The 21,521-nt window shown below is 47.9% G+C and overlaps 1 protein-coding gene across 1 annotated transcript in view; it reads left to right on the top strand.

Annotated features, from left to right (window-relative positions):
* The first annotated feature begins 1,037 nt into the window (after window positions 1–1,037).
* WDR44 (WD repeat domain 44) overlaps window positions 1,038–21,521 on the top strand; it is an 82,977-nt gene continuing 62,493 nt past the window's right edge. The window contains exon 1 of the mRNA XM_040406101.1: window positions 1,038–1,283. Coding sequence (XP_040262035.1) covers window positions 1,210–1,283 — 74 coding nt within the window. The 5' untranslated portion in view covers window positions 1,038–1,209. The remainder of the gene's footprint in view (window positions 1,284–21,521) is intronic.

Below are 21,521 nucleotides of genomic sequence, written 5' to 3'. Positions count from 1 at the left end.
TCCTTACAGACTGCTCTCCATCCCTCTCCTTCCTCACAGACTGCTCTCCATCCCTCTCCCTCCTTACAGACTGCTCTCCATCCCTCTCCTTCCTCACAGACTGCTCTCCATCCCTCTCCCTCCTTACAGACTGCTCTCCATCCCTCTTCCTCACAGACTGCTCTCCATCCCTCTCCTTCCTCACAGACTGCTCTCCATCCCTCTCCTTCCTCACAGACTGCTCTCCATGTCTCTCTCCTTCCTCACAGACTGCTCTCCATCCCTCTCCTTCCTCACAGACTGCTCTCCATGTCTCTCTCCTTCCTCACAGACTGCTCTCCATCCCTCTCCTTCCTCACAGACTGCTCTCCATCCCTCTCCTTCCTCGCAGACTGCTCTCCATCCCTCTCCCTCCTCACAGACTGCTCTCCATCCCTCTCCTTCCTCACAGACTGCTTTCCATCCCTCTCCTTCCTCACAGACTGCTCCCCATCTCTCTCCTTCCTCACAGACTGCTCTCCATCCCTCTCCCTCCTCACAGACTGCTCTCTATCCCTCTTCTTCCTCGCAGACTGCTCTCCATGTCCCCGTTCTTCCTCACAGACTGCTCTCCATCTCTCTCCTTCCTCACAGACTGCTCTCCATCCCTCTCCTTCCTCACAGACTGCTCTCCATCTCTCTCCTTCCTCACAGACTGCTCTCCATCTCTCTCCTTCCTCACAGACTGCTCTCCATCTCTCTCCTTCCTCACAGACTGCTCTCCATCTCTCTCCTTCCTCACAGACTGCTCTCCATCTCTTTCCTCCTTCCTCACAGACTGCTCTCCATGTCCCCGTTCTTCCTCACAGACTGCTCTTCTCTCTTCCCCATCCACCACGTTATTAGCCGCAGAACATATCTCTTTCTCTTTATTCTATTTCCTTACACACAACTACATAGTAACGAACTTTTATATCTGGCGTATGCCCCTCCCATTTCAGTCCGGTCATGTGATGTCGAGACCACGTGACCTACCAGGAGCAACTCTATTCTAGACACTGCCCTGCTGTAATCTCGCGATATCCAGCCGTGTTTGTGTGTGGATGTGCCGGGCCCTTCTCTCCTGCCTGGCTCGGCCTGTCAGCGGGAGCCTGCAGCCTGTATGTTGGGCCGGTCAGTACACCCGGGGAGCTGCGCCCAGTGAGGCCTCTCTGCCCTGCACAGACCGGACCCTGTCCTGGGTTCTCCACCATGGCGTCCGATAGTGACACGGAGGAGTTCTTCGATGCTGCTGAGGATGTGAACCTTTCCTGCTCCCCAGCTGTGTGAGTCTTCCTGACACGTCTCCTGTATAGAGCAGATAGAGAGTGCCTGACATGTCTCCTGTATGCTGTGCCCCTGACATGTCTCCTGTATGCTGTGCCCCTGACATGTCTCCTGTATGCTGTGCCCCTGACATGTCTCCTGTATGCTGTGCCCCTGACATGTCTCCTGTATGCTGTGCCCCTGACATGTCTCCTGTATGCTGTGCCCCTGACATGTCTCCTGTATGCTGTGCCCCTGACATGTCTCCTGTATGCTGTGCCCCTGACATGCCTCCTGTATGCTGTGCCCCTGACATGCCTCCTGTATGCTGTGCCCCTGACATGCCTCCTGTATGCTGTGCCCCTGACATGCCTCCTGTATGCTGTGCCCCTGACATGCCTCCTGTATGCTGTGCCCCTGACATGCCTCCTGTATGCTGTGCCCCTGACATGCCTCCTGTATGCTGTGCCCCTGACATGCCTCCTGTATGCTGTGCCCCTGACATGCCTCCTGTATGCTGTGCCCCTGACATGCCTCCTGTATGCTGTGCCCCTGACATGCCTCCTGTATGCTGTGCCCCTGACATGCCTCCTGTATGCTGTGCCCCTGACATGCCTCCTGTATGCTGTGCCCCTGACATGCCTCCTGTATGCTGTGCCCCTGACATGCCTCCTGTATGCTGTGCCCCTGACATGCCTCCTGTATGCTGTGCCCCTGACATGCCTCCTGTATGCTGTGCCCCTGACATGCCTCCTGTATGCTGTGCCCCTGACATGCCTCCTGTATGCTGTGCCCCTGACATGCCTCCTGTATGCTGTGCCCCTGACATGCCTCCTGTATGCTGTGCCCCTGACATGCCTCCTGTATGCTGTGCCCCTGACATGCCTCCTGTATGCTGTGCCCCTGACATGCCTCCTGTATGCTGTGCCCCTGACATGCCTCCTGTATGCTGTGCCCCTGACATGCCTCCTGTATGCTGTGCCCCTGACATGCCTCCTGTATGCTGTGCCCCTGACATGCCTGCTGTATGCTGTGCCCCTGACATGCCTGCTGTATGCTGTGCCCCTGACATGCCTCCTGTATGCTGTGCCCCTGACATGCCTCCTGTATGCTGTGCCCCTGACATGCCTCCTGTATGCTGTGCCCCTGACATGCCTCCTGTATGCTGTGCCCCTGACATGCCTCCTGTATGCTGTGCCCCTGACATGCCTCCTGTATGCTGTGCCCCTGACATGCCTCCTGTATGCTGTGCCCCTGACATGCCTCCTGTATGCTGTGCCCCTGACATGCCTCCTGTATGCTGTGCCCCTGACATGCCTCCTGTATGCTGTGCCCCTGACATGCCTCCTGTATGCTGTGCCCCTGACACGCCTCCTGTATGCTGTGCCCCTGACATGCCTCCTGTATGCTGTGCCCCTGACATGCCTCCTGTCTGCTGTGCCCCTGACATGCCTCCTGTATGCTGTGCCCCTGACATGCCTCCTGTATGCTGTGCCCCTGACATGCCTCCTGTATGCTGTGCCCCTGACATGCCTCCTGTATGCTGTGCCCCTGACACGCCTCCTGTATAGAGCAGATAGAGAGTGCCTGACATGCCTCCTGTATGCTGTGCCCCTGACACGCCTCCTGTATGCTGTGCCCCTGACACGCCTCCTGTATGCTGTGCCCCTGACACGCCTCCTGTATGCTGTGCCCCTGACACGCCTCCTGTATGCTGTGCCCCTGACACGCCTCCTGTATGCTGTGCCCCTGACACGCCTCCTGTATGCTGTGCCCCTGACACGCCTCCTGTATGCTGTGCCCCTGACACGCCTCCTGTATGCTGTGCCCCTGACATGCCTCCTGTATGCTGTGCCCCTGACACGCCTCCTGTATGCTGTGCCCCTGACACGCCTCCTGTATGCTGTGCCCCTGACACGCCTCCTGTATGCTGTGCCCCTGACACGCCTCCTGTATGCTGTGCCCCTGACACGCCTCCTGTATGCTGTGCCCCTGACACGCCTCCTGTATGCTGTGCCCCTGACACGCCTCCTGTATGCTGTGCCCCTGACACGCCTCCTGTATGCTGTGCCCCTGACACGCCTCCTGTATAGAGCAGATAGAGAGTGCCTGACATGCCTCCTGTATGCTGTGCCCCTGACATGCCTCCTGTATGCTGTGCCCCTGACATGCCTCCTGTATGCTGTGCCCCTGACATGCCTCCTGTATGCTGTGCCCCTGACATGCCTCCTGTATGCTGTGCCCCTGACATGCCTCCTGTATGCTGTGCCCCTGACATGCCTCCTGTATGCTGTGCCCCTGACATGCCTCCTGTATGCTGTGCCCCTGACATGCCTCCTGTATGCTGTGCCCCTGACATGCCTCCTGTATGCTGTGCCCCTGACACGCCTCCTGTATGCTGTGCCCCTGACACGCCTCCTGTATGCTGTGCCCCTGACACGCCTCCTGTATGCTGTGCCCCTGACACGTCTCCTGTATGCTGTGCCCCTGACACGTCTCCTGTATAGAGCAGATAGAGAGTGCCTGACATGCCTCCTGTATGCTGTGCCCCTGACATGCCTCCTGTATGCTGTGCCCCTGACATGCCTCCTGTATGCTGTGCCCCTGACATGCCTCCTGTATGCTGTGCCCCTGACATGCCTCCTGTATGCTGTGCCCCTGACATGCCTCCTGTATGCTGTGCCCCTGACATGCCTCCTGTATGCTGTGCCCCTGACATGCCTCCTGTATAGAGCAGATAGAGAGTGCCTGACATGCCTCCTGTATGCTGTGCCCCTGACATGCCTCCTGTATGCTGTGCCCCTGACATGCCTCCTGTATGCTGTGCCCCTGACATGCCTCCTGTATGCTGTGCCCCTGACATGCCTCCTGTATGCTGTGCCCCTGACATGCCTCCTGTATGCTGTGCCCCTGACATGCCTCCTGTATGCTGTGCCCCTGACATGTCACCTGTATGCTGTGCCCCTGACATGTCACCTGTATGCTGTGCCCCTGACACGTCTCCTGTATAGAGCAGATAGAGAGTGCCTGACATGCCTCCTGTATGCTGTGCCCCTGACATGCCTCCTGTATGCTGTGCCCCTGACATGCCTCCTGTATGCTGTGCCCCTGACATGCCTCCTGTATGCTGTGCCCCTGACATGCCTCCTGTATGCTGTGCCCCTGACATGCCTCCTGTATGCTGTGCCCCTGACATGCCTCCTGTATGCTGTGCCCCTGACATGCCTCCTGTATGCTGTGCCCCTGACACGCCTCCTGTATAGAGCAGATAGAGAGTGCCTGACATGCCTCCTGTATGCTGTGCCCCTGACATGCCTCCTGTATGCTGCGCCCCTGACGTGTCTGCTGTATGCTGCATATATACTTTGCATAAGGTTTGCTTTGTCTATATATAATGTACCCATGAATGCTCTACATATATATATATATATATATATATATATATATATATATATATATATACTGAACCCCTGCCACGCCCCCTTATATATGTGTATAGAGTAGACTGTACCCCGAATTGTCTCTTGTATACTGCATATAGACTGTGCATAAGACATGTATGTTTGTATGCACATACCATATTGTAAACCCCTAACACATCTCCTGTATACTGTGTGCAGACCGTACCCCAAATTCTCATGTATACTACATATATACTGTGCATAAGACGTGCCCTGTCTATAGATAATGTCCCCCTGACTCCTCTACCCTATGGTACATATACTGGACCCCTGACACACCCCTTGTATATCACATATAGACCATACATGAGACATGTTAGATGTATATACTATATACTGAACCCCTAACACATCTTCTGTATACTGTGTATAGACAGTACCCCTAAAGTGCATCATGCATTTCTCATCTATACTGTGCATAAGATGTCCTATTATTATACATTCTGTCTGCCTGACTCCTGTCCCCTATGGTACATATACTGGACCCCTGACACACACTTGTATAGCACATATAGACTGTACATGGGACGGGTCGTATGTGTGTTCTGTTTATTGAACCCCTAACAAATGTCCTGTATACTACATATAGATTCTGCATAGACATGCCATATGTATGTTTTTTATCAACATTGGTTTCTTTTTGTTCCTTAACCTTTTATCATGTGATGTGACATGTACATCTCATGTACATGTCATATAGACTGTACTCCTGAATTTTCTCACGTATACTTTATATATATATATATATATATATATATATATATACTGTGCATAAGACATTTGTGCCCATGTTTTGTCTCATGTCTACTACATATATACTGTGTATGACATTTAATATGTATATAGACTGTACTTGACTCCTCTCCCCTATAAAAACATATATACTGAGCCCCTGTATACTACATATAGACTTTACATGAGATATCACATGTGAATTGTATGTATACTTTACCGCTATGTGCTGTACTGAACCCTAACATGTTACATATATGTATAGTGTATATACTGTACCTCTGACAGGTGTATGCTGTACGCCTGACTCTTGTCCTGTATACTGTAGATCCTTACTGTATATGGGCATGCCTACTATTTATAGTGTATATTCCATACTTTTGACTATATACATTTGAATCCGGATCAGGATTTTGATCACAATGAAAAAATGCATTGGAAAAAACGGATCCGCCATTTATGGACTTTAATGCGTTAATGCAAGTCAATGGGAAAAAGGCCGGATCCGGCGTTCAGTCAAAGTGTTCCGGATTTTTGGCCGGAGGTAAAAATACAACATGCTACGGTTTTCTGAAAAGCCTGATCAGTCAAAAAGACTGAACTGAAGACATCCTGATGCATCCTGAACGGATTACTCTCCATTCAGGATGCATTAGGATAAAACTGATCGGTTCTTTTCCGGATTTGAGCCCCTAGGACGGAACTCAGCGCCGGAAAAGAAAAACGCTAGTGTGAAAGTACCCTTACCTGGATATACTATAATTTTATTTTTTTATTTTAATATATAATTGTGTATTTATTGAGGAATATCAAAAAGTACAAACAACGTATAGCAATTTTCAGGTTACATCAAATAGAAAGATAGCATCATAAAGTAGCGAGAAGTGGCCATGAGAAGCATAACCCAGCTAAGGCTACTTTCACACGAGCGTTCGGAGCGGATCCGTCTGCATTATTACTTAGAAAATTTTCTAAGTCAGAAAGTAGCCTGAGCGGATCCGTTCAGACTTTACATTGAAAGTCAATGGGGGCGGATCCGCTTGAAGATTGAGCCATATAGTGTCATCATCAAGCGGATCCGTCCCCATTGACTTCCATTATAAGTCCGGACGGATCCGCACGGCCAGGCGGACACCCGAACGCTGCAAGCAGCGTTCAGGTGTCCGCTCACTGAGCGGAGCGGAGGCTGAGCGCTGGCAGGCGGATGCATTCTCAGTGGATCCGCCTCCACTGAGAATGCATTGGGGCCAGACGGATGCGTTCGGGGCCGCTCGTGAGCCCCTTCAAACGGAGCGCACGAGCGGACACCCGAACGCTAGTGTGAAAGTAGCCTTAGTCCATAAGATTTAGGTCCCATTCACACGTCCGCAATTCTGTTTTTTGCATTTTGCGAAATGGAATTGTGGACCCATTCATTTCTATGGGGCCGCATGATGTGCTGCCCGGATCCGGAATTGCGGATTCACATTTCCAAGTCCTTAATTCCGTTCCCGAAAAAAATAGAACATGTCCTATTCTTGTCCGCAATTGCGGACAAGATTAGGCATTTTCTATTAAGTGCCGGCGATGTGCGGTCCGCAAAATGCGGAACGTGCATTGCCGGTGTCCGTGTTTTGCGGATCCGAAAAACACTTACGGACGTGTGAACGGACGTTCCGTTTTTTGCGTTCTGTATACAGAACCATTAATTTCAGCGGATCCATAAAAAAAAAAATGGAAGGTACGCGGTATGCCTTTCGTTTCCGTTTTTCCATTCAAAGATAGAACATGTCCTATTATTGTCCGCATAACGGACAAGGATAGTACTGTTCTATCAGGGGCCAGCTGTTCCGTTCCGCAAAATACAGAATGCACACGGACGTCATCCGTATTTTTAGCGGATCCGTTTTTTGCTGACCACAAAATACTGAAAAAGCCATTTGGTCGTGTGCAAGAGGCCTAAAAAAAAGGAAGAGTGTTTGATACCAGGGAGGGTCTACTTCATTACTAGTAGAGGTTACAAGTGTCCCCGGCATCCCATATAGAGTGAGGGAGTGCCACTTTATCCTGACTGAAGTCAGTCATATACTCCATAGTTCTAATATCTGCAAGTCCAGCATCCAGGTCCGGTAGTGTTGGCGGATCATTGCGTATTCGGGCTGTAAGACAACGGGCCGCTGTCAATACCTGTACAAGTAATTTGAGTGAGCGCTTCCCAATAGGCTTGGGTGGAATATTAGGCAGGTAACAAGGGGAGGGTCCTACGGATATACTGTGATCGGACACTGTATATGCCGTACTTGCCAGTGTCTTTGTGTACATTGCACCTTGTTTACCACTTTGACACAGGTTATGGAGTTTTCTGATTAATAATGCCGTCTTACGTGAGAGGCGTCATGGCCTTTCTGCTGGCAGGCTGCCCTTTCCTTCTGTGCCGTCAGTGCCATGCCAGCTTTGATCTGATGTGCTGAATCATATTCAACTGCTGATGGCGACGTATATACTGGCAAACAACCAGAGTCCTTAAAGGGATTCTGCCTCCTCCAAAATCCGTTTTAAAGTAAGGTCACCACCTTGTAGGGTAGGTGCTCAAAAGCATAATCTGGCCCTCACATCCTGGGAACTGCTTCTTTTTAGTTTTATGCAAATAAGGCTTTGGGTGCCCCGTGGGCGGAGCTTCTCCTGCATTATTGCTATGGCTCTGAAATCTCGGGGGCTGTCAGTGAAACAAGATGGGGGGGGCACTGGTGCAGTGAAAACCTTGTTTGCTTAAAAATATAAAGAGGCATTTCTCTGGGCAGAGGTGTGGTACCAAGCACAGGCTCTATTCAATGTACTGTGCTTGGGCGGCGCGGTGCTACTGGGTGTGCCGATGACAGCTAATCGGCGGTGGTCCTGGGTGTCGGACCCCTTCCAATCAGGTACTGATGACCTATCCGGAGGTTAAAATCCCAGAAAACCTCTTTAAGCTGAAATCACTCTTGCAGTTTTTGATATAATTCTTTGACCTAAGCACCCAATACACCTGCATACGAAAGAGGAGATGCTTCAGTGTTTCCTTTAGGGCTCAAGCACACGAATGTATTTTCCTTCTGCAAAAAAATAGAACATGTCCTATTATTGTCTGCATTACGGATAAAGATAGGACTGTTCTATTAGGGGCCAGCTGTTCCATTTTGCAAAATAGAGAGTGCACACAGATTTTGATCCGTTTTTTGCGGACCGCAAAATACCTACTGTCGTGTGCAAATACCCTTATACATACATTTCCTTTGGATCCGCTTCTGGCTTTGGCAAAAAAAAAAAGAGAACTACATGTGTGATTCCAGACTAAGGCTCCATTCACACGTCCGTGGTGTGTTGCGGACCCGCAAATTGCGGATCCGCAACACACCCGCCCGGCACCCCTATAGAAATGCCTATTCTTGTCCGCAAACTGCGGACAAGAATAGGACATGCTCTATCTTTTGCGGAGCTGCGGACCTGAAGATCGGGGCCGCGCTCTGCGGATGCTGACCGCACACTGTGTGCTGTCCGCATCCATTCCGTCCCCATAGAAAATGAATGGGTCCGTACCCGTTCTGCAAAATTGCGGAACGGATGCGGACCCATTTGCGTTCGTGTGAATGGAGCCTTAGGGTAAGTGCAGACGTGGGACATTAGTGGTACGGATTCCGACTGTAGGTCGCAGCAATTTACAATAAAGAACAGATTATAACCCCGTCCTCATGTAGTGGAAGAGATCTGCACAAAGATCATGCGTGCTGCCGATTTTACCCTTTGCATTGGGTGGCAGCTGTGACAGTATTGAGATGTGACATATGTGGATCTTGCAGCAGCTTCACCCCATTGTCGAGTTAGGCTACTTTCACACTGGCGTTTTGGCTTTCTGTTTGGGAGATCCGTTCAGGGCTCTCACAAGCGTTCAAAACGGATCACTTTTGCCCTAATGCATTCTGAATGGAAAAGGATCCGCTCAGAATGCATCAGTTTGCCTCCGTTCCGTCTCTATTCCGCTTTGGAGGCGGACACCAAAATGCTGCCTGCAGCGCTTTGGTGTCTGTCTGATGAAACTGAGCGAAACGGATCCATCCTGGCACACAATGTAAGTCAATGGGGACGGATCAGTTTTCTATGAAACAATCTGGCACAATAGAAAACGGATCCTTCCCCCATTGACTTTCAATGATGTTCAAGACTGACCCGTCTTGGCTATGTTACAGATAATACAAACGGATCCGTTCTGAACCGATGCAGACGGTTGTATTATCTGAACGGATCCGTCTGTGCAGATCCATGATGGATCCGCACCAAACGCGAGTGTGAAAGCAGCCTTAGGTGCAGGTTCCACTCCTGGGACAGTTATGGCATATCCTGTGGAAGCCGACAGTCCTTTCTTCCCAGGAGTCCTTGCCAGTTCCATGCTGCCTATATTACCGCCTGCGGTCCCGTATCCTGCTCTGTGTCCTGTATTAGCTCACCTTTTGGCATCGGCTTCTTTCAATGTGCAGATTGTAACCGATGTGGTCATCCCCCACGAGCGCCATCTCCCACACACAGTCGCTCGCTCTTCACATTCCTGCCCGTCAGTGTGAATAGTCGTCCTTTAATTAAGATCTCTCATTCCTAATGCACTGGCTGCATCTTATACTTGTGGAGGTGATTTGGCACTAGTCGTATCCATTAGCTGGGCTCCTGACAGCGGAGTTCCTATTCCTGATCATTCTTCACAACCATTCAGCTTTAATTCTTCATGTGTCTATTAGGATGTCTTTATTGATGTTATAAGACTAATGGACGTTCTATATGGCGCGTATGACGGGTGTGCCCTGGTATTGTATTACATATCTGGGAGCTATACGCTGTAAAGTAGTGACAATATCAAGGACAGGACTGAATTCTCGTTGTCAGTGCGCCAGCCGTTTCATAACATACAGCACATGGACTGACGCGTCAATTTCTGCATGGATCTATACACCTGATCCATAAAACTCACCACGTCTCCCATTGTGGTCCGTTTTTTTTATGGGTAATAATAGCCCTTTTCTATTGATGGGAGTGAGGAAGAAAGAACAGAATGCGCACGGAAGCTATCCGTTTTTTGCAGACCAGAAATTGGAGGCGGCGGTGTGCCTGAGGCCTGACTGTGGGGATAGGACATCAGATACTAAGCATTGGTCATCTGCAGTAAACCACCGAATCTTAGATTGAAGGGGCTGCTGCGTAGAAAACTACAGCACAGCCCTATTTATTCGAGTGGGACTAGGTTACAAGTCCCAAGAATGTCGCCATATTCTCACACTTGATTGTTTAGGAACACTAAACAGAAAATACCTCAAAAAGACATAAAGGGGGTCATTTATCAAACTGGTGTAAAGTAGGACTGGCTTAGTTGCCCATAGCAACCAATCAGATTCCACCTTTCATTTTCCAAAGGAGCTGTCCAAAATGAAAGGTGGAATTTGATTGGTTGCTATGGGCAACTAAGCCAGTTCTACTTTACACTAATTTGATAAATGACCCTCCTGATTCTACTTTAAACTGAGAAAAAATAATAATAATTATTATTATTATTATTATTCTTATTATATATCTTCATCTTCACTATGTGTCCCAGGAGCCCGGCCATGTGCCCCCTCCTTCTCCTCACTATCCTGTGGCTGGCTCCCCCCCCCCCTCTGCTGTCTGAAGTAGTACAGCATTATTAAGCCATGCCTCTCACCTGTTCCCCAGGTCTGTCATCAGAGTATGCTGCGGAGTGTGAGATCCAGTACCTACAATATTAGTCAAAATGACACAAATATTTTTTTGCCAGAAAATACATTGGACACATAGTTTTAGTCCATTGGATTCATGGGGGGAGCCCTCTCTCTGTAGCCATGTTCTTGGTAGTATATTTCACTGTAGTTATGTCCACATGTAAATTGAGTAAAAAAAAATCTGTATCGGTTACATGTGGATTTGCCACAGATTATTCCATTTGCAATGCAAAGGGTTAAAAGATCTGCAGCAGTAGCTTCCACACCATAGATCACTTTCCATGCAGATTCTACGCCGGGATTTTCCACAGCACTTGAGTGAGATTTAGTAAAATGTCATCCGCTTTCCTGCTGCTGTAATACACTGCCGGGCTTCCATCCACAAAATCTGGACGGAATAGCCGCTGCATATCCGCTCTGGGCGAGTATACCGTAACAGCGGAAAAAATGGTTCTTCGGAGAACATTGTGTGAGGAACGTCCACCTAATGAGAGAAGTTTCCAGTTTTCTTTACCTCCTTGGCCCATTAGTGATGAGAGAAATTGTACGCTTTGCTCAACTTGCTCCTTTCTTGTGTATAATGTAAGTTTCATTGGTCTTACGAGCAATGCTGTGGTCCATTGTGGAGATACCAGGCCTATTATAAAGGTGGCCATACACATGAGTAGAAGTTGGTTGATGGTTGGACAGCAGTTGAACGATCGTTTGCAGACCCTACCATACACAGTCGTTCAATGAACCCGGGCAATGGACGAAAGATCTTTCTCAGAACGTTTTTTTCAAAGAAAGATCTTTCATTCAATTCTATCAACTGTTGGATTAAAATATTAACTTCTTTTCAAACGATAATTGTCCGTCATGAGCCTTCTAAAGCAATCATTTGTTAAATTTGACTCGACAAACGCTCGTTTTGGTCGAAATTGTCCTTTTAAAGGGGGTTGTCTCACTTGCAACACTGGTGGCATAGTGCTAGGATATGCCACCACTGTCAGATAGAGGCAAGTCTCAGTGGTGGGATCTATCTCTAGACCGGTGCCCCCAAAGTCAACAACAAGTCAACCTTCCATTTATTTCTATGGGAGTTCTAAAAATAGCCGAGCGCTGGCCAGGTCCCTAGCAGTAAATAGTAGAGTGGCGGCCTCGCTTGCACAGTGCACTCTCCATTCGTTCCTATGGGAGAGCATAGGTGGGGCCCGCACTTATCTGACATTGGTGGCACATCCTAGCGATGGGAGACAACCAAATGATGGTGCACTGTCATTGTAGGAGACTGGCAATCATTGGCGGCTGCTGACATGTACATTTGTGGAACAGTGCCGGCAATCGTGTGCCCCATGCATATACAACGTGCGTCTCTACAGCTGCATACACCTGCCAGTGCCTTCCATTATATACGTTTCATGTCGCATAGAAAAGCAAATGCTTTATCCTGATACATCATCGATTATACCTCATATAATGCACGGGCGGTTTATTGAGCTTGTCGTCGCGCTGTTCTCCAGCGTTTTCACAGATTGTCCTTCTCCCCATATGTTGCTTTTTTTTTATGCTTTCTGTCCGATCGGCACGCTGATATATAAATAACTGGTGTGATTTTTGTTCGCATGCTGCGGCGAACAATGTGCGGTATCCTAGTCCTAGCTGTGGCGCTCCTCGCTCTTTTCCTCATATGCTGCCATTGGATGCAGTGGAGTTAAAATTCTCTTTGGCTCGGAGATTTGTCTTGCATCCTGCTTGTGTAGGTGTAGACCCAGTCCCTGCCAGGGTGTAGCATGTTAGGTACATGCAGCATTACAGCTGCCAAAACAAGCAGATTACATGGCAAGCAGTTGCTTTGTCGATTTTGCTGCTACATTGCTGGCTAGCTTGACCCCCGCCTTAGTATATGCCTTTTTATTGGCCTTTCTCTTTTCATGCACATTTTTCTTTCTCCTCGTGCACATTTTTTCTTTCTCCTCGTGCACATTTTTTCTTTCTCCTCGTGCACATTTTTCTAATTTTCATACTTTTTTTTTTTTTTTTTCCCCTCTCTTCATGAATTGCTGGACGATAGTCAGTGAAGCATGACAGGATCAGAAATCTGCCACAACTGAAGGCTGCCGTCAGGTCTTATACTATGGTGAACTTGTACCTGGCTTCAGTTTAGGGCTCATGCACAGGGGCGTTAAGGCTCGGTGCCCATATTGCAGACTGTAAACGACCGAAGATAGGACTTCACCTATCTTTTGTGGAGCGGAGGCACAAATTGGAAGCCCGCAGAAGCAGTGCGGAGCGAATCCGTGGAATTTTGGTCCCAGATGTTCAATGCGGTGCGGTCTGAATCTTGCAGATGGCAGACCCATTCAAGTGAATGGCTCCGCATCTGCAAACGGCAGGCACAAAGCCGGTGCCCGTGCATTGCGGACCGCTATTTGCAGCATGGGCACAGGGCGCACACACGTTCATGTGCATGAGCTCCAAGTCAGAACCGAGACTCTCATAGAGCATTTACATGATTGGCTGCAGAGAAAGGATCGATTCACAGAGTTTTAATTTTTTTTTTTTTTTTAAGGAGTTTTTGAGGCAGATTTTCCTGCAGGTTTTTTTTAACCAATGTCAGAAGTTAACTCAAAAGGAATCGGAAATATAAAGGAAGGAATTATGCTTCTCCTTCCTGCTGGATCCACTTCTAGCTTTGGCTCCAAAACCTACAGGAAAATCAGCCTCAAAACCTCGTCCAGAACACGGTGTGAAAATGCATAGCCAGATCCTGCTGACCGGGTCAAGTGGCCAGAACCATGGCAATCTAAGGTGGTTGTTGTCATGACACTAATCATTTTTTTTTGTATTTTTGTATTTATTTACTACATGATTGTGGCTTACTGATTGCAGCACTACAAAATCCTCAGTATTTTCTACTAGAAACAGATTTTCACAATTGCTTGATATACTTCCAATCTATTACATGTGCGGCATGAGCCGACTTGGCGTTCTTCAGTCGGAGTGCCAGGTTTACGGCTTGGTCTGTGGACGGGCTTGTCACTTTCACAGCCCAGGCCGGGGAGGTGCGGTTGATGGAGCCAGAACTATGTGCCTCCTTGGCGCATGACCGGGCTCCAAAGAGGAAAATCCACAAGGCTTTGAGATGTTAAATGGTTACACACATCTCAGAGATTGATGGCGTGTCGCTAGGATATGCCATCGATGTCCGATAAGTCCAAGTCCTACCTCTGTGACCTGCTTCTATCTGTAGAATGGGGCCCCCCAAGTGAAGGACAGTGTATCGCGCATGTGCAGCGTGCTCTCCATTCACTGCTATAGGGACGCTGAAACTAGCTGAGGGAGCGAACGCGCCTACTTTCACAAGTCCCCCACATGCGCGCCCACATCTCCATTCCCTGCTATGGGACTGCCAGGTTTTGCCGAGCCAGCATTAGCGATATGCCATCAATGTCAACCTAAGTATATTGGAAAATGTCTTAAGGTGCACCTCCTAAAAATGATCAGCATAGAATCCAAAGCACAAGACAAGGACCCCAGCAGGTCTACACGTCCTGAAGGCCATGAGTAAAGATGTAGCCTAGTCCGAAATGCCCACGCTGCCGGGCTCGTTGTGTACTGTACTTACTGTAGTAAGTGTAAAGATTTTTACTTGAAAACCTGAATCTAGTGCTAGATTATTTTCTTCTTTGATCATAGGGTGTCTATGGGCTATTATACCCTCCATATGCTTCTGTGCAGAGCATCGATAGGCACCATATTGTCTTCTAGAGCAGAGATCGCCAACCTCCGGCGCTCCAGCTGTTCTGAAACTACCACTCCCAGAATCCTCTTTTCACTTCTATGGGAGTTACAGGAACAGACCTTAAGTGTGCATGCTGGGAGTTGTAGTTTCACAGCAGCTGGAGTGCTGAAGGTTGCTGATCCGCACTCTAGTTAATTGGGCAGACATGCGATATGCGTGATGTCACCACGTGGGAGAGCGCACACATCGCAGGTCCTGCTGAATGAAGATAGAAGAAGCTGTTGCAGCACCATCAAATGGATGAGGTGAGTTTTTTATTTTTTTAAACCTCTAAATGGCCATATTGTTTTGCATTCTGTGTTAAGAATGCTATTATTTTCCGTTATAACCGAAAATAATAATATCACCTGAACACCGTGTTCGCTCATCCCTCCATCTTTGTACCCTCTGAAATGCCCCTTTTAAAAGGAAGTCACAAAATGACCTATTGTTTAATTAATGTTTTTATGTTTTAAAGATTTTTTGGGTGATGTTATTTTATTCATGTCAATATATATATATATATATATATATATATAGAGAACAAAAATCGGACTGCACTCCAAGCAACTCTTCAGAAAATGTGTTTATTCACCCATTTGGTGGCAAAAGCGACGTTTCGGCTCAAGCATGAGCCTTTCTCAAGCTTGAGAAAGGCTCATGCTTGAGCCGAAACGTCGCTTTTGCCACCAAATGGGTGAATAAACACATTTTCTGAAGAGTTGCTTGGAGTGCAGTCCGATTTTTGTTCTCTATAAGTGGGTAAGCACCTTTTACCGTACTTGGACATTGCACCCGTCCCGTTTTTCCATACTTCCTAGGGTGGTGCTGCCAGTGTTTTTTTTTGTTTTTTTTCTATATATATATATATATATATATATATATATATATATATATATATATATATATATATATATATTATAAAATCCTGCACTTTTTGCACTGGCCACTAAACCTAATAATAGGCCCACTTCTTGGTCTATACAAATCACGTTACTGCAGTTACCAGCTTATCTTTACAGGCAGGATTACAGTGATGGATATCACCTATATGCAGATAACACAGGCTCCACCATTCACAATAGGTGATACCACAGCTGATCTACTGCCTCCTGACCAATGCACATGCCTAGAAAACTCTCCCATAGAAGTCGTCAAGTCCCCTCTTGTCCATTGTGACTGAGGCCCATGTAGCTGCTGCAAAGCAAAAGCTCAGGCGAGATGGCCGCCCCCATAATCATGTTTAAATCTACAATCAGAAAATAGAAACAGATGAGAAAAAAATTGTCGCTTTCTGATTTTAACTTGCAGAAAAAATATCAGTGACACATTGCCCTTTAAGGGCTCATGCCCACAGCCGTTGCCCCGCCGTGGCCGTATTGCGGCCTGCATACGGCCATGTGCACCCCGCATCACGGATGCGGACCTATTCACTTGAATGGGTATGCAAATCTGGAGATGCGGTGCGGAAGCACGTCTCGGAACCTCACCACGGAAGCACTACGGAGTGCTTCCATGGTGTTTCTGGCCGTGCCTCCGCACCGCAAAAAAGTAGTGCATGCACTACTTTTTTGCGGTGCAGACCGTCGGTTCGTGGACCCCATTTAAGTGAATGTGTCCGCGATCCACATGCAGCTGCCCCACGGTTGTGCCCGTGCATTGCTGACCACAATTTGCGGTCCGCAGCATGGTCCCGGCTGGCACACGGCCGTGGGCATAAACCCTAAGTAGGTGATTTATTTATTTATTTATTTTTTTATACGTTCTCATTACCCCTTTCATTTTAGTTTGTGCGCTTCTTTAGGGAAACCTACAGCTACCCAAGGACCAGTATTTGCTGGCTCTCAGCGTATGATCTGGGGAGAACAGATGCCCCTGTTTGTCTCTGGCAACAAACTAGGAGATGACGATTCATCAGCCTCTCATCCTCTAGATGCTGTCCGAGGGCAGAACATGATAAGATTCACATGCTGATGCAGGGGTGAAAGACTATCTACACACTATCACGGAGCCCATGCCGTAATTGATACCACCTTGAGAAATTGGAGCCACCGCAGCCCTGTGTACGTAGGCAGACTGCGCGGTTCATTAGACAGAACAGAAGGCTGCAGATTGTCACCGCGTCTTCCAGCTCTTCTCCTGGCATTGTCATTTTCTTTCCACCTTTTCCAGTACTATTTTTGCATCAGAGCGGCTGACATCCCACGAATCGATGCTTAACCCTTTGCTATCAGAAACCACGGCGAGGTTCACCTTTTTTTTAGTCTGATTTGCACACGTGTATTGTTTGATGTCACGTAAATAACAATTAAAGGGCATCTGTCAGCAGATTTGTATCTGACACTGACTGACCTGTTACATGTGAAGACACCCGTGTTGGTCTCATGTTCATATGTGCCCGCGTTGCTGAGAAAAATGAGGTTTTAATATATGCAAATGAGCCTCTAGGAGCAATGGGGGCGTTATCATTACACCTAGAGGCTCTGCTGACAGGGCCAGGCAGTGTAAAAGTGAGCATGCTTGCCTGGCCCTGTCAATCAAAGAGGAGAGGGCTTGACAGTTGCAGAGAGAGCAGAGCTTCTAGGTGCCCCCGGGACCCCCAGTGATCAGCTGTAAGGGTGCATTCACACGTCCGTAATTTGGGTCCGCATTCTTTCTGCAATTTGCAGACCCATTCACTTTCAATGGGGCTGGAACGGATCCGCATCCGCATTTTTCGGGATCCGCATCTGCATTTTTCGGGATCCGCATCAGTTTTTTCCGGATCCGTTCCATGTCCTATTCTTGTCCACAATTGCGGACCAGAAAAGGCATTTTCTATTATAGTGTCTGTGATGTGCGGTCCGCATATAGCGGATCGCAGGTGTCCGTGTTTTGCAGATCCGCAAAACACTTACGGACGTACGAAAGGACCCTAAACTATGGAGAACGCGGAGTGTATTCCTAGGTACATGTGATCCCGTTACTATTCCTGAAGGTTTGTAACCCCTGATCTTGTCCATCCATACCACCCATATATACCATGCCCAACCCCTAGCATCGAAAACCCTTTTGCGGCTGTGGTCCCAGAAAATGGAGAGGCTGGAGTTAAAAATGAAAAAATGGGTTCAATATGTTCCAGATTTTTACATTTATATGGTTTGTGCTTTATGGTATTTACAACATTGTAGAGTCAATTGGCTGTTCCATGACGCACGTTTTTGCGGACCAAGAGACCGCTAAGGTCCGCCTAGAGTGGGAAAAATAAAAACTTGTCAGTAGGAAGCTTTGAGTCATGAGGCCTGGCTGAAATAAAAAAATAAAAATGAGGGTTGGCTTAACTACTTCAAGCCAGATCATCACTGGTATCCCATTAAGATGATGCCACACTTTTCAGGCTTTTTGATGCAGTTTTTGAAGCCATAACGAGGAGTGGATGATTACAGGAGATAGCTGATACTACTTCTCTTCTCTTTTATTTATTTTTTATATATTTTTTTTTCTTCAACCACTCCTCGTTTGGGCTTGATAAAACTGCATCAACAACCCTGGATGTGTGGTGGCACCCATAGGGTGTTTTCCATCCGGACACCGCGCCCAAAAGAGACATGACCCCAGTGCAGTCTATGGGGGGCATAGACTAAGGTTTTATATTACAGCTCCTTTCACATTGTTGATGGCGGTCAGTATGTTCAGTCGGTCTCTTTAGCCATTTTCCGCTGGCAGAGCCCATTCTGAGCTGGGGTTTTAAACCCTAGAAGGTTTTCAAGGAATTTCATTAAAAGTTATATTTTATTCTCATTGACAAAAAAAATAATGCACCCAGATGGAAATGTTGGTTTGCTGCAAAACTCAACATGCAGTTATGCAAATGATTACAGGAGTGGCCTGATTAGGCTCTGGGTCTTGCCACAAGAGGGCGTAAAATAGTTGTTGCTCTATGAATAGGCTCTCAGAGGCAACTTTTGGGTAGTGTACTACCTGGTAAGAGGTCGTTGACTGCCACGATGCACTCAAAGACATTTTGCCCTGTTGACAGACTTAGAGAGGGGGGCGCATCATTAGAATGACATAAGTAGGATGGTGACTTTGACTAATTGCCTGCCATCTAGACCATTCTAATCTAGCTTTTAGGAGGTGTAGGGAGCACCGGCTCCGTACGACCCACACAACATCCAGTAGGTGCAATCGTTTGATCTGCCAACTAGCACGAGCAGTTTTGTTGTCCACCATCCAGACACAGGGGACACCTTTATTACACACCCCTTTTCAGGCACTTGGCAGAAGGAAATGGGGTGTCACAGCACCCATTAGGTTTCCTGCCATTGATAGTCGGTGGCGCCACCATTGCCTCCATTTGCAGTGTCATAAAACGGGAACCCGATCTGCTACAGACTGGAACCATATTGTCTTTAGCGAGAAATCCAGGATCTGTTTGGGATCTGACGACGGTTGGGTTCAGGTATGGAGGCCTCGTGGTGAGTGCTTCAATCCTGCCTTTGCTGGGTTGAGCGACACATTGCCCGAGCTGCTGGTGTGATGATCTGGGGAGCCATTGCTTATGTCAGTCGGTCACCCCTAGTACTGATAGGTGGGACACTAACAGCTCAGCGATATGTGTAGGACTTGGCCTGCCCCATTGCCAGATTTATCGAGCATTTACGGGATGTGACCGGCCGGGACGCCAGCTTCGACAACCTACGAGTGTGCAGGATCTATAGGCCCAGCTGCAACATCTGTATGACTCCACGCCCAACCCTATCTCCTCTTGTATCCAGGCTAGAGGAGGCACGACAGGGCATTAGAGACTCCTTTCAGTTGTACGTGTTCCCCAATAAACCTATCCTTTCACTCTAATGTTATGATCGCTTCCATACTGCATGTCATCATTACATTCACTCATAGAAAGTTCAATTCGATTCCAACAATTTCTTCTTGGTGTATTTATTTATATTTTTGTTGTCAATGAATGTATATTGATAGAGTTAAACAAGGGTTAAAATGTGTTGCCTTTGTCAATTTGTTTTGCTACCATGGAGGCTGAACCCTCGCCTATCTGGGTCCTTTTTTTGAGATAAGCTCATTACATATGACCCAGTGCAAGGGCATTCTTCAGATTTTGCTGCATGTCTGATCAGGTTCGGTCTTGATTTTCCGAAGACTGAGGGTTAATGCAGCCTGTATATCTGATAGAAGAGGGCGGCATGTATGAATAATTTACCAGACGCGCACTCACAACTAATGAACGCTTTTATGCTCGTTGCAGAATGAATCTGATGAAACGTAATCGGATAATAGATTAACTTCATATTTGCGTATATTGCATCATGTCCTCCCCCTCTACATTTTTTATTTTGAAATAATCAAGATTTTAGGAAAAATGGTCAAGATCTTTTTTTTATTTTTTTAGTCTATGCCCAATTTGCATACCTGTGCGCTCCCCCGGGGAAGACAAACTCATGTCTTGCAGCTGGGCTTGAAGTATTGTCTTATTCCCCAATCACCCATAACCATGACTTTTCCTCAGGATGGGTCATCATTATCACATCAGGGGGTCTGAGTCCCAGCACCCCCGCTGATAAGCTGTTTCAGGGAGCCGCCTCATTCACCGAGGCTCTGATGAGCAAAGCAGGCTCCCGGCAGCTCTCTGTACATCGTATAGTAGCAGTGCTTGATTTTGCAGCTCGGCCCCATTGACTTGAATGGGGCTAAGCTGCAACCAGGGCATGTGGCGGTGTACGGTGACGTCACGGAGCACCGACCTCTTCGAACAGCTGATTGACGGGGTTCCTGGGTGTTGGACCTCCACCAATCTGATATTTATGACCTATCCAGAGGATAGGTCATAAATATTAATTCACAGATAACCCCTTTAAGTGATGGTCCATTCTCAAGATAGGCCATTGCTAGCTGATCGGCGCCAGAACTTTACTGCACTGTCAGTATAGTAGTGGACAGTGCTCGTCACTGCAGCGCTGCTCCCATTCTCCTCAATGATGACTGATGACGGTGCTGTGTGGTTGCGGCTAGGGTTGCATTAGGTATGGAAGTCTTGATACTTTGATACCCAGTTTGGTTTGATACTGACTTTGATATTTTTTCGATACCAAGCTGCGCTAGAGAACATGGTTTGCACACTACCCGGAGCAGGGTAGCCCCAGTGTAACCCCCCCCTGTGGGGCGGCCGCAGTCTTCAGGTGAATGTGCCCACTGGTTGAGTAAGCGGAGGTCCCTGTGGGTCCTGTATGTGCTGAATGATAGCATGAAGGCAGCCATGGGTCTAGGGCTGCAGCAAACGATTATTTTAGTAATCGAGTATTCTACCGATTTATTTTTACAAATAATCAAGTACTCTAATAAGAAAAAACCTAATTAAAAGAACGTTTTCCTTTATAAAAACTCATCAGACCCCCTGCCATCAGTCCCCAACACCCCACCCCAGTGCCATGGGCTCTCTCCCCACCCCAGTGCCATGGGCTCTCTCCCCCACCCCAGTGCCATGGGCTCTCTCCCCACCCCAGTGCCATGGGCTCTCTCCCCACCCCAGTGCCATGGGCTCTCTCCCCCACCCCAGTGCCATGGGCT

The sequence above is a fragment of the Bufo bufo genome, chromosome 8 (genome assembly GCF_905171765.1).
Source record: "Bufo bufo chromosome 8, aBufBuf1.1, whole genome shotgun sequence".
Taxonomy (NCBI): domain Eukaryota; kingdom Metazoa; phylum Chordata; class Amphibia; order Anura; family Bufonidae; genus Bufo; species Bufo bufo.
The sequence above is the reverse complement of the archived record's forward strand: the minus strand, read 5'-3'. Positions and strand labels throughout refer to the sequence as shown.